Below are 13,061 nucleotides of genomic sequence, written 5' to 3'. Positions count from 1 at the left end.
CCCCAGAATTTTGTTTATAGCACAAAGGCTTTGGAGATCTGGATCCAAATGAGCAAATAGCTCAACTTTTGCAGGATATTCTTTTCAATAAACAACAGATTTGATTAGGTACAGTGGCTTGTGCTCTCTCTTCTCTCTAGCCATAGCGCCTACTGCGCATACCGTCGATTCGTCTTTGAGATTTGTGCTTGATTGCTAACCTGCAAATCGGAGATGACGGTTTCGCTCCCGCACAAATCTTAAAGCCATTTCGACGGCAATGATGGCACGAATGGTCACTTGTACAATTGCTTTTCGCATTTCCGAGCAGTAATCAGCGCGATGAGTGGTCTCTTGTACCTAGAATAGGTGTTGCAAAATTTGGTACTTGAAGTTTCAGATCTGAAAGGAATATTAGCAAGTTTCAATTGAAGTGTGGGGGAAGAAAGAAGATGGAAGGAAGATGGCATGGAGCCCAGTTGATGGCATCATTGGGATATGTTTATCCCCAGTTGATGTACTCATTGTCGCCATTGGGTGATCCTGAATTGTTAACTGCTCGCTGCTGTGCTCAGTTGAGAAGGTGAGCGAAGAACATTTCTTCCTCCTCGGGTTCCGGGAAATGCTAATTGTAATTCCCTCGGTAATCTGAACCTTTATCCTTTGTTAAGTACGGTGTATTCTAGCGCCTGTGAAAGTTTGTTCTTTTGTACTGCACTGAATCCTGATGCAGGGTGGTCAGAGGTTAACAGCGCCTGCGGCTGGTGTTTGTTTACTATTCCTTTGACATGCTCCCGTCTGGTCCTTACCTTCGAAATGTTTCTGATGGTCTACACCTGCAGTTATTCAGAGCTGCTTCTGAGGAAAAAATCAATCCAAATTTGTTTTACAGTGACAGTGCCAACTGTCAAATTATGTGGAAAAATCAATCCAAGTTTTAATAGTCCCTTCAGGCTTCAGTTTGGCAAAGCCTCTCCTCAGTGCATATGCGTTCTTAGTGAAACTGCTGGTATTTGTACTATGATCTTACTTTTTCTTTGGGACTGTACCAAAAAAAATAGTTTACTCCTTGACGATGGAAGGTTCAGAAGGGCCAGTTACAATCAGAGAAAAATCATGCAGCAGTGTTGCAGGTGAACATGCTCTGTGATCTTGGTAATCCAACCTCTCTGAGACACATGATCTGGCTAACATTTCCTATAGAAAATCCATATTGCACAGATCTAACCTGCATTCCTCTTCCCCTGCGTTTGTCTCAGATCTGCACAAACTTACAGTAGCAGCCTGCCATTGATGACTGCACACATACTGCCTAGAGGCTATGTTTCTATCCGTGTTAAAAATTTTCATGTGGCATATTATACTACAAAATTTTAAGTGCTTCTGTGATATCATTCCACTACTTTTGTTTCAAAAAATATCATTCCACTACTGAGTATTACTGTGATCATCCGACAAGAAATTGTGCTCTTGCACATGGACAGGGAACTAAAGTTTTGGGAGGTCTAGCAGTGTAACCACTAGCCTCACGACACTAAGCGCCTCCCTACTAGTAATTCACATGGATGAGAACTAAAAAACTGCAAGACAGGGTGGTACGTAAACCATCTTTAAATTCATAAAATATTTCTTTTTCAGTTCATCAGTATTCATATGGACGATTTACTGTTTCTACATCTTTAGTGCGCTATTTTCCAAAGTTCGAAGAGCATGTTCACATCACATGCCTAACTTTCCGAAGAAACCGAAAGGAGTGCAATAGAAAACAAGAGCCGGCAAACTCTTATTACTGTCTGTGAACTCAATCATAGGCATCAGAGGAGTGTCTTGGGTTAAAGAAAATGAGCAAGTGTGGTAGAATAAGCCAGGAATCTTTGGGGCACATGCAGTAAAGGAGTATAGGTTACTTAGTATAATACCCTAGGCAGATAAAATATTGCCAGCTTAACCGTGCAAAAGGGTGGCCACCCGCTGGAAAGTAACAGAAAAGGATTAGGTGCTAGTGAAAAACTGAAACTTTTAGCAAGAGCATGTACATGTCTTTGAGTAGAAGGGGCTATGAGGGCAACCTTATTAAGACAATATTTGAGCTATGGTAGTTAAAATTATCTGAGTTAATCACCTAAGTTAATTAGCATCTTCTTCAAGACTCAACTAAATTCAAATTACATATGCAACGAAATTATTGTCTCAAATTAGCTTTGTGTTAGTTGAAGTATGCACCGAGTCAACATCATCCAACAAATAGACCACAAGAGCATGAAAGATACAAAAGCTTTAGGTTAAAATTGCGATCAAATGAGCGACGGCAGCCAGGTTAGGGGACATGTTAGGTGTCACACATGGCTCACACGGTTTAAGTATTAGGGATGGAAGCATCATGGGAATACAAAGAGGGCTCTGGATTAAGATCCCATCACGGTGCTGTGACCTAATGGTGGTGCGGTCACAACATGGGCCACATGGTTAAGTTATAAGCGAGGACTTATCGCTGGTTTAAATAAGATGAAACTTGTACCTTGTTCGAGCTGTGATGCATGTTCTTTTACATCTCATTCTTCCGTTAGTTCTCTGACACCAGAGCATTTTCCAGCCCTGCTTGCAGCCAAGATCTGATCTGATCCTGTAGTAATTTAAAAGTTTCACAGAACATGGCCGAACTGGTATGTACTTGATAGATAGATCCAGTTGATGAGTTCCTGCAGGTACAGTGATCAAAAGCAGGTTATGATTGTTGGTATTACATTTACCGAATGTGACCTCTGTCAGTTCAGAACATTCTGCTGCAAAGAAGCTGCAGAAGGTTAAACAATGATGAAAGAAAGATTAACATTTAATTACCCTGCCATTAGACGCTTCTACCAACATGTTCTTTGGCGAGCGCTAATGCTGTCAGAAGGCAACTTACTTGATATTTACTACATGCAATAAATTTTATTTTTACCTAGCAACGCTGTGGCACCTGTAAATTTCAGTACTGAATTACTGCAGCTGATGCACATGAATATCTTGCTTGCGACTGCAAAGTAATGCACCAAAAAATGGTAGACCTAACTGATCCAAATTGTACTAGCTAGCTAACACATCTAACGTCAACGGATAAATTTGCTAGTGACTAAAGCTGCCATTTACTGACTTACCCCTAGTGACTTGTGTAAAGATGGTACATTCTACTGGTAACAAAATGCAACTGCTAAAGATAGCTGCAGAAAGGTAAAGGTCCCACGCGGTCACTTCTTGCTTCCAAAGTGCAATGCCTAAAGGGCTACTGGAGAGTAGAGACAGCAATCCAAGGTTTCTGGCCTGGCAGCTGCCGCCCCAAATTGCTGAGGTTGGCGGTGTTCTGTCTGCCTCGGTCTATGTCTAATGCCTATGTGATCTGGTGATAGCTTGACATGGTTTCATAGCTTCAGATTTTTGCCAGGCACTACAAGAACAAAATTAAGCTCAAATATTTTGGAAGAATTAATGTATATAATGTTTGAACTTGGGCAGAGCAATTTTGGAGATTTAGGAGCTCACATACACATCCACAGCATGCATGCCAAAGCAAGGATCTGGCTGGGCCATGAGATATGAATAAAAGCCAAAGTTTAAGGATCAAACCACATCTCAACTAATCTTTGTGACTCCTTTTCATCCTCCACGTGGTAACACCACTGATTAGCCGCAAAGCGGATTAGGAGGCCATCATAATCCATAATTTGCATGAGCAATATCATAACGCAATCGCTGCGGAGCATAACCGATGCAAACTTCTCCGATCCTCACCGGAAAAGACCTTGATTTCTAAAGATAATCAAGGAATCCCTGCAGATCAGCACACGTTTATCAGCATTCAGCAGGATGTGGACTGCCACCATGGTAGTTCAGGAGGCACTCCTCCATGTTTCTTTCTTTCCCTATAAAACTTCCAAAAAAAGGAGTGGTTTGCCATGCGCTTTGGAGCACAAGGCCGGTCACATCGATTTCCCTTGCCCGCTGCCCTTTTCAAGATCGTCTCACAGACTTGCTCTTGCTCAACACGGTGCTTAGAAGAAGCCATGGAAATGTATAAAGGTTACAGTGGTGTGATGTGTGCAGTTGCAGTGCCATGAGGTCACTGTCTTCGGTGTCCCCTAGGTGCAAGACCTAGTGGTTGGCGACGATTTTGTGCTCCCTGGTTTTCAGGATTTTGTTGGCTTAACGCCCACATCACTGTCTTCATCCATTTTGCGCTTCTGGGCACTAACCTATTGTTCTACTTCTGTATCAGGAGTGGGTTATGAAGTGGGTCACAAAGACTGATTAGTTTGCAGTTGGGTGTGGTTATGCACGGCCATTCTATTGCCTTTTAGGAGGGCCACTAGACAAAATACGCAAACAATATCAAGTGATCTATTTTTAAAACATATTCGAGATTTCCAGCACTTGTTCAAAGAAAACAAACAGAACATATACATACACGAGAGCAGTTCCAAATCTCTAAGTACAAAAGTTTTCTGAAGCATTAACAAAAAGATGCTGGTTTGACTGAATGTCTGAATGTGCATGCTCACACGACTGCAGAGCAATTAGGGGAAAAGACAGTTTCGGTTGATTCGATTACCGACTCTATATATGATTGCGCTAGCAGCCCTGGATGTTTCTGAGATGATCAGAGTTTGGACTTGGCCGTCTCTCGGCGACAATTATGGAGTACTGTAGTTGGGCCTGCAGATGCATTTGTATATATGCATTTCTGCAGGCGTGTTGAGTGCCTCAGTTTGCATTCCGGGTCAACATCAGCGCAAGACTTGTAGGAAAGCCTACACCATTATTGTAGATTCGATTCTCCAATCTGTTTTTTCATTGATAATTCTGATCTTCTTTTAATCGGATCCTCCTGCTAGCCTTCTCGAAAGTGATGATCCCCTCGGGAAGAAAAAGAAATGTGGAAGAAGAAAAAGGCCATGGCGGCTGTGCTGCACCCGCATGCATGTCTTGACCTAGCCTCCGGGTGGCCATCAGGATCAGGGTTCAGAAAGTTCAGGACCATCACTGAGCAAGCCATGCCTGCGGAACGCAGCGCCTCGACGCGCTCGGCAGGTCTGCGGCTCCTCCTTGGGACGATGAACGCTACCCGCGGCGCGCCCACCCACCGTCCCGGTCCCGGTCGGTCCTCCTCCTGCTCCTGCGCCTCGGAACCAGCACGGTTTCCAGAAAATTCAGAGGGCGAACACGATGCAGAGAAAGCTTGCGTCGCAGAATGTCCGCGCGCCGTCAGAACGGCGGCAGCCTGCGCTGAGACGACGAGGGGTGTGTGTGTTCAGAGGGACAGCGTGAGGACGGGCCACATCACCAAACTTCTCGTAGAATAAGATGGAGCCCTCCAAACTCCGAAGCAAATCCACACTGATACGTAGAAGCACTCTGTCTATTTGAAATTGTAAGGCTTATTTCATTTTCGTTAGAAAAATCTTTGATCACACAAACCTCTACCAATTTACGATGCAAAATTGTTGTTATAGATTCATACTAAAAATATATATTACTTAAAATATATATGAATTGTGTTGGGCCAGTCAAGATCGGGTTGAACATTTTATTTGTCCTGTCTTGGGTCATGCCATACGCTGCTCCACGTACGCGATCAGGACCATGCCCGGCCGGCCCACCGTGCCTGCGTGCCGTGCTTGGGCTTTGCTGACGGCGGCTCGTGCCGGGCCGCACGGCGCGCACAGTTCCTTGTGCCGTGCAGGCACGGCCCGAAGATCCCGAAGCCCAAAGGGAACACGACGAGGCGACGCCCGGCCTTGGCCCGCTCGTGCACGGCCTGGACGAGCCGAGCCCGGCGAACTCGCCGCCGCCGTACGCGGCGTCGAAGCGCACGCAGTCGCCGCGGCCGAAGCGGACGGCCCCCAGGCGGCCGCTCGTGCCCTCGCGGTTGACGGCGTCGTCGACGGCCTGGGCCGAGTGCAGGTGCTCTCCATTGCCAGTGCGCGACGTTTGATGAGTCAGCTGTCAGCATGCGTGTCCGCAGCACCTGTGCTACTGGTTGTTGAGACACTCTGGCGTGCATTCGTGCGTGCGACTCGTAGTATTCGGTCGTCAATATGAGTAGGGCACACACGTAGATGAGGCCATACTGACTTCATGATGATGATCTATGCATCAAAGTGTATTTTGGCCTCGTATATTGCTCATGTCAGCTCGCGAAATATAGATCCATCTTTGCATCGTTTCAAAGCCCTTTGACATGGCACGCCTCAAATTAAATTTTGTGGTTAGCTCTAGTAGTGCCTAATTTAGACTCCACTTTACGCCTATTGACACCAAAATTGCATATGCTCCGTGTATAATCATTTTATATCTAGTTCTATTATTTTTCTGCAAATCAAGTAGAGACAGTTATGCGTAGGAATTTACCCCTTTTATACGCACGTATTTTGTTGGCAATACGGAATTTATTGACCGCCAACACCAGTATATAAGATAATTTCTCATAGATATAAAGTGATACACTTGGGTGATCAAACACCTCAAATGAAGATCAAGTAGACTTGTTCAAGATCTTAGAAGATCAAGAGATGATCCAAGGCACCAAAAAAAGCAAGCAAGTCCGGGACAAATTAAGGAACGCGAAGAATAAGAGGATCCTACGAAGTTGCATACATTAAATGTTCAGCCGCATATGTTGTCCAGTTACTCCCTCGGCTCCGAATTATAAATCGTTTTGATTTTTCTATGCATATAACTTTTACTATGCACATAAACCTATGATGTCTATCTTATGCAAGGAATAATGTATCCTGTATTTGCATTTGAGAGGCATAATCGCCTATAATTTTTAAATGGATAAGAAAATAACTAAAAGAATGTATATCAGGATGATTGCTCCTTGGTCCTCACACTGAAATCTGCAGAGCCAAAACGATGAGGGGCAGTGCAAGCAGGAGCCTGGATGTGATCGGCCAAGATCGGCCGGAGCCGCTGCAGACGAGCCGATTGTTGTGGTACGAACACGCTCCTTGTTTCCTGAAAAGGAGGAACACGGAGCTTGTTCACACGATCAACAATTCAGAAAAGATCCTAGCTAGAGCTTGCAATACCTGTTGGAGCAGAACGTGATGATGTAGTCCGCGTTCGAGCAGGTGAAGAGGCTGCTGGGGTCGTCGTAGGCGTAGCTGTAGGCGGTGGGGCAGGCGGCCTTGAACTTCTCGGAGTAGGCGGTGGGCCGGCACGTGCCCGGGCCCCCGAACATGCCGCGGCAGCAGTACCGGTCCGTGTCGAACACGTCGCACGCGCTCCGGCACGCCACCGTCCGGCCGCCCGCCCGCACGGCCAGCTCCGGCGGGCAGGTCTGGCGCAGGTCGCCGTCGCAGCCCGCGGCGCTGCAGTTGCCCCGCCCGTTCACCGGCCGCACCGCCACCGGCAGGTTGAACCCGTCCACCAGGCTGACGTCGTAGAAGTCCGCCGGCGACGCGAGCGTGAACTCGGCGAGGCTGGCGGGCGGCTCGCCCGACGCCCCGCCGCACCGGAGCGCCGTCCCGCACGCGCCCGTCGCGCACGACCCGTTCCCGGACGCGTCGAAGCGGCAGCCCGTGCGGGCCCAGACGCGGCCCGACCAGCCCCCCGCCGGCGCCGTGAACGACACTGACTTCCCCGGGCGGAGCGCGAAGCCGCCGCCGCCGCCGAAGCTCTCGCTGGCGGGCGTCACGGCCGGCCAGATCACCGTCTCGCACTGGTTGACGATGGTGAAGACTCGAGCAGAGTCAGCACGCCGCGGCGCGCCTGAGAAGAAGCAGAGAGCCAGAGGAAGCATGAGATGAAGGGCGCATCTTGATCTTGAGGGGGAGCTTATCTTCTTCATGTTGCCCACGAATGCAATCTTCTTCATGTTAATGAGAGGTCTTCGATGCATTAATCCTCTGGGTTTATAGATGATGAATGCTATAGGAGTACTTAGCAAGGAATACGTGAGACGGACGGTGGCCAGTGCAAAGCAACACCTTGCTTGCGTTGCAGAGCCTCTCCATTCCATGATTCCATCTCCCTCCTACCATCTTTCCTCAGATTCCTATCATGACTGACGGAGTAGAGACCGCCGGGCAGCCGGCAACAGATTAATAAAGTAAAAATATTACAGCCTGGTTACGTCTTTCACAGTATGATGGACCTCCAGAGCCTGTTAGGCACGATCAAGAGAACCCATGAACATGAATACAGGTATTGTAGGAGAAAAAACGTGTTGTTTCTTTGTGTTTACAATTTGAACAAGACTGCATTCGTTTCAAAATCCGTGCGTCATCCGTGAATGCTCGGCACCGGCTCCAGAGTCTCGACGTAGGCAAAAGTCTTGAGGTCGCCATTGCTTTCCTCCTCGCTCATGAGCATGACGAGCTCCGGCTCCTTCACTGCCCGCAGCTGCCCGCCGCCCGTCAGGTCGCCCACCTTGTGCCGGTGCAACCGTCTCCTCCCCCACCGACGGAAGCCCCAGACGTGGTCGGGCACCCAATTCCGTAATGCGCGCAAGATGTAACCGCCATGCGTCAACTGCGGCGCCGCAACCCAGTAACCGGACGTCCTCGGCGCCACCGGCTCCACCCCGACAATGTCGTCGTACCTCCGGCTCCACTGCGGCTGCGCGCCCCCGCCGTCCAGCACCCACACCTCCACCCTTCCCGTCGCCGTCGCCACCACCACGCCCAGCCTCCCGCGGACGTTCGTCAGCTTCCACCCGGCGTCCTCCGGGATCAGCCCGGGACAGGCGGCCGGCGGCGCGGCGAAGGACGTGACGCGCTCGTCCTCGAGGTCCAGCTCCATCACGCGGTGGGAGAACGCGTCGAGCCAGTACGTCCGCCCGTCGACGGAGATGGGCTCGTACAGGCGGTTGTAGGTCGCGCCCGGCCAGGTGTCCACCGGTACCTCACGCCACGCCGTGTCGCCCAGGGTGAAGACCTGTAGCGCGTCGACCGCCTGGCGCCGCCCGCACGGGATGTGCACGACCTTGTAGCGCCCCGTCGTCGGGTGGTACCCGAAGCTGTACTTCCCCGGCGATCTCACCTGCTCCCACTCCCACGACCTCGGCGCCGGTGGGAGCGCCAGCGTCTCGCCGGTGATCGGGTTGGTCACGGTGATGGCGGAGAAGAAGCTACCACCATTGCTGGACGCCATGATCTCGTGCAGGCAGAGCAAGCCGTTGCACGTGCCTACCATGTCGATTTTGCTGCGTTCGTGGGAGCACGGGTACATCCACGCGTGCCGGCGGAGCCAGTCTTTATTGTCGAAGACGAGGGCACGGGAGCAGCTTCTCTGTTGTCTGATGAAGGCGAGGACGTTGGTGCCGACCTGCCGCTCCGGCGTCCGCTCGTTGATCATGTCGCGCCACCGCTTGCAGACCAGGCGGAACCTCCGCCGCGAGCTCGTCGGTAGGAGCACCAAGATTTGCACGAAGACGTCGTCGGGTAGGCGGCGGAAACCCTCCTCCGCCATTGTGGCGCTGCCGGTCGCTGGTAGATCGATCTTTGGGGTCCAACGAATCGCTTCGGTCAATATAATTCGGGAGATCAATCAAATTTACACGGCGGGACCGTGTTGGACTGTTACTCAATTAGACAAATCATATGCATGTTTTAGATACAACATCGCATCAGTAGATTCATATAGTCAAATAAATTGAGTTTTATAATATGTTATCCTCGAAATAATATTATCATACTTTGTATAATATGTAATAATATAGTTTTGGACAACAAAAAAAGCATCCATGTTCACCTCGAAATTACAATATTAATCGGAATTATGTTTTGTATTCTAAGTCAATCTTTTACGTCAACTTTTGTCTCGTGAACGCCCAAACATTGGCTTGTCAACTTGGGGATTTCAACAATAAAAAAGGCTTATACAGTAAAACATGTTCGCTTATAAATAAGGCATATACAATGCTTTTGCTAATATTTTACATGAACAAGTTCCACAATATTATAGACTATATTTTTAGAATTATTGAAAACTCTCACATATAAAAGCCCGAAAAAAGATTCCATGTCTAACAAAAAAAGAACCGATCAAATTATACCAAATTGTAAGTCAAAATATAATGACTACCCCCCCCCCCCGGGCAAACAAGCATATTGGTTCTCAGCTGCCAACAGATTTATGACAGTATATAAGCTTTTATTTTTTTAATATGTAGGAGAGCTGCGCATCATTGTATTAAGAAGAAAAAGAGAAACACCACAAGGTGCAACTGAAATTCAAGAACTAGATGTGCAGGTGGGCCAACCCGTATGCGTACTACTCGCGCCTCAAACAACCTAGGTGACTTGCTCCGGCACCTATCAACAGCTTGCTGTCCAGCTTGATCCGGTCTTGAAGCTCCTGCGCGGTGGAGGTTCGCCCCTCGAATAAGCGGCGCCCAGATGATCAGCATGAAGAGAGTATCGAAGCCTCTCCTCCTTTCCTTGACTCGGAGCATCCGGAGATGATTCCACCAGAGATGCAGCTGCGTTGGTTCCACAAAGGAGCAGGAGCAGTCCATCCAAGACAGCGTATTCCACCAAATTTGTTTTGCAGAGCTGCAATTAGCGAGCAGGTGATCGGCCGTCTCGAATTCTTGATCACACAACCAGCAAGTGTCATGTGCGTCTAGATTATGTCGTCTTCTCCGGTCTGCTGTCCAAAGTCGCTGCTTCGGAACGAGCCAGGTGAAGAATTGTACCCTCTGGGGCGCCCAGTTCTTCCACACCCAACGGGCACCAGGGAGACGGGTAGTACCTTCATGCATAATCCTGTACACCGAGGCAGCTGTGTAGCTTCCACTGCTCGACCATCTCCAAATAGAACGGTCAGGTTCGGAGGTTAGATGTACGTTGTTAAGTGTGTGCCACAGCATCACGTAATCTCTGAGAATAAGCACCGAGAGGCCACCCTGTACATTTCTGATCCAGTTTCTTTGGTGCAGAGCAGCAGCCACGGTGCGCCGTTTGGTCACCCGCTTGGAGATGATCTGGAAGAGATGCGGCGCAAGCAGAGAGACGGGGCGACCATTGATCCAGCTATCGAGCCAAAAAAGGGTTCGCTCACCGTTGCCCACTTGAACCGTCACCGACTCACCGAGGCATCGAATAAAGCCTGCACCTTGGGCTCAATCTTGATTGGCAGGGCAGACCAGGCCCGATCTTCATCTGTTCGCTGCATCCACAACCATCGGACTCGCAGCGCGAAGCCTGACAGTCGCAGGTTTACAACTCCCAGCCCGCCACTGCTAGTTGGGCAGTAAACAGTCGGCCACGCGACCATGTTCTTCCCCCTCACTGCTGCCTCCTTTCCAGACCAAAGGAAATTTCTGCGCAGGCTGTCAATCTCCTCGATCACCCAACCTGGCAACTTATCAGACAGTTTGGTAGTTCGGCAGGGCCGATAGCGTGGATTTGACCAGCGTCAGCCTGCCGCTGCGGTTCATCAGTTTGCCTTGCCAGGTCGGTAGGTTGGCAGCAACCTTGTCGATCAGCGGTCTGTATTGGCTCTTCGGTGAAGTCTTGGTCGAGAGGGGGACACCCAAGTATTTGATCGGGAAGTTGACAATGGGGCAAGGCAGCACTTCATGGAATGCCTCAAGAGCTGCCTGCTCACCAAAAATTGGGGTGATGGAGCATTTGTCGACGTTGGTGACCAGGCCAGTCGCATCCCCAAAGGTTTGCAGGATATGTTTGACTGCTCGGGCTTCATCCGCCGATGGCGCCACCAGCAAAATTGCGTCGTCAGCATAAAGGCTGCAATGGTGCTTGATTGCTGGGACGCCGATGGGTTGCAGCACGTTATCATGCTGTGCTTTCACGAAGCTTTTATACGTTAACGAAGAGTTTCATTGGTGTAAAATAGCACTTTGATTCTCCTTATCAATTATAATTATCTTGAAATCCTATTTTCTGTTTCCCCTCCTAGCTTGTACAGCTATAAGTACTTGTACCACAATGAATGCCCTTTAGAAAACGAAAGAAAAGGTTCTAGCTCCAACCGCTGTGAAAGAAGAGGTATTAGTCCATGCTTATTTCACACAAAAAAATTCTAGCAATATTACAAGAACACAGTGGGTGGATTGGAGGCACATAAAAAAATCAAGTTTCAAATAATGCACTCCAAATTTTAAAAGTAAAAAAAGGCCCTCTATGATATTCGGAGAATCGCAATGCGACATCTCAAGAGCCCGACATGCCTGATCCACAAATCCAGCAGCTCCTTCTGAACAAGTGAACATACTTGCAGAAAGGTTTTCGATTGCATTTGTCAAACAAAAACTAATTCCTTGTGATCCATATTGCCCTAGCAAAAATCCACAACCCTTGTCAATAAACATAAATTATGTTATTGCTTCCCTTTTCAACCACCATTTAAATTTTAAACTGATCATCGACATTTAAAGGCGACGCAATCCCAAAAACAATATAAATAACACACCACAGGAATTCAGTATAATATCATTCAAATAAGAGATGTTAGATGCCGGATGGCCTCTAATTTACTACAAAATTATGCAACCACGGATTCAGTAGCTTCAACCTCCACCGTCCTTCCCTACCATCAACATCAAACGTCCAAATCCAACTCCACTCCTCATCGTCGCCAATGTCGCCGCCGTCGCATCCATATAACGCCAAAGGCTCCGTGGTTTCGACGTAGGCGAACGTCCGGAGGCTGCGGCAGTCGTCATACAGGCCAATCGACGGCGGCGTGCGCTCCGTCCTCGCCTCGCTCAGGCGGTGCGCGTGCAAGCTCACCCGCCTGTCGCCCCCTCTCGCCCGGGTGGTGAGGACGTGCTCGCCGTGGATGACGTGCGGCCAGGCGATCCCTTGAAGTGGCTCCTGCCTTGGCGCTTCGATCTTGTACCGGAGAACCCACGTCGTCCTCTTCTTGTTTCTTCCTCCTCCGTCCTCCAGTATCCACACCTGCACACATAGGTGAATCAAAGACAACGTTCGTCGTCTACCACGGTCTTGCTCCCCTTCATGGTTCTGGTCCGCTTCATCTCGTGGGAGCAGACAACGCCCAGCCTCCCTCGCCCGTCCGTCGTCAGATGCCAAGAGAGGTCCAGCCCCAGCCCTCCGCGCACCGGCAGCTTC

General features: G+C 49.1%; 2 protein-coding genes across 2 annotated transcripts; both read right to left on the bottom strand.

Moving 5' to 3' along the window:
• Window positions 1-6,586: 6,586 nt before the first annotated feature.
• Window positions 6,587-7,822, bottom strand: LOC112897640 (thaumatin-like protein). The gene is made up of 2 exons (XM_025965992.1): window positions 7,050-7,822; window positions 6,587-6,975 (listed from the first exon to the last, which is right to left on the bottom strand). The coding sequence occupies exons 1-2, from the start codon at window positions 7,808-7,810 to the stop codon at window positions 6,846-6,848; spliced, it is 891 nt and encodes a 296-aa protein (XP_025821777.1). The 5' UTR covers window positions 7,811-7,822; the 3' UTR covers window positions 6,587-6,845.
• Window positions 7,823-8,244: 422 nt separating this feature from the next.
• On the bottom strand, window positions 8,245-9,432 carry LOC112898320 (F-box protein At3g07870-like). Its single transcript, XM_025966665.1, has one exon. It carries the CDS (start codon window positions 9,430-9,432, stop codon window positions 8,245-8,247), a length of 1,188 nt encoding a protein of 395 aa, XP_025822450.1.
• Between the last annotated feature and the right edge of the window lie 3,629 nt (window positions 9,433-13,061).

Source organism: Panicum hallii, chromosome 6 (genome assembly GCF_002211085.1).
Source record: "Panicum hallii strain FIL2 chromosome 6, PHallii_v3.1, whole genome shotgun sequence".
Lineage (NCBI taxonomy): Eukaryota > Viridiplantae > Streptophyta > Magnoliopsida > Poales > Poaceae > Panicum > Panicum hallii.
The sequence above is the reverse complement of the archived record's forward strand: the minus strand, read 5'-3'. Positions and strand labels throughout refer to the sequence as shown.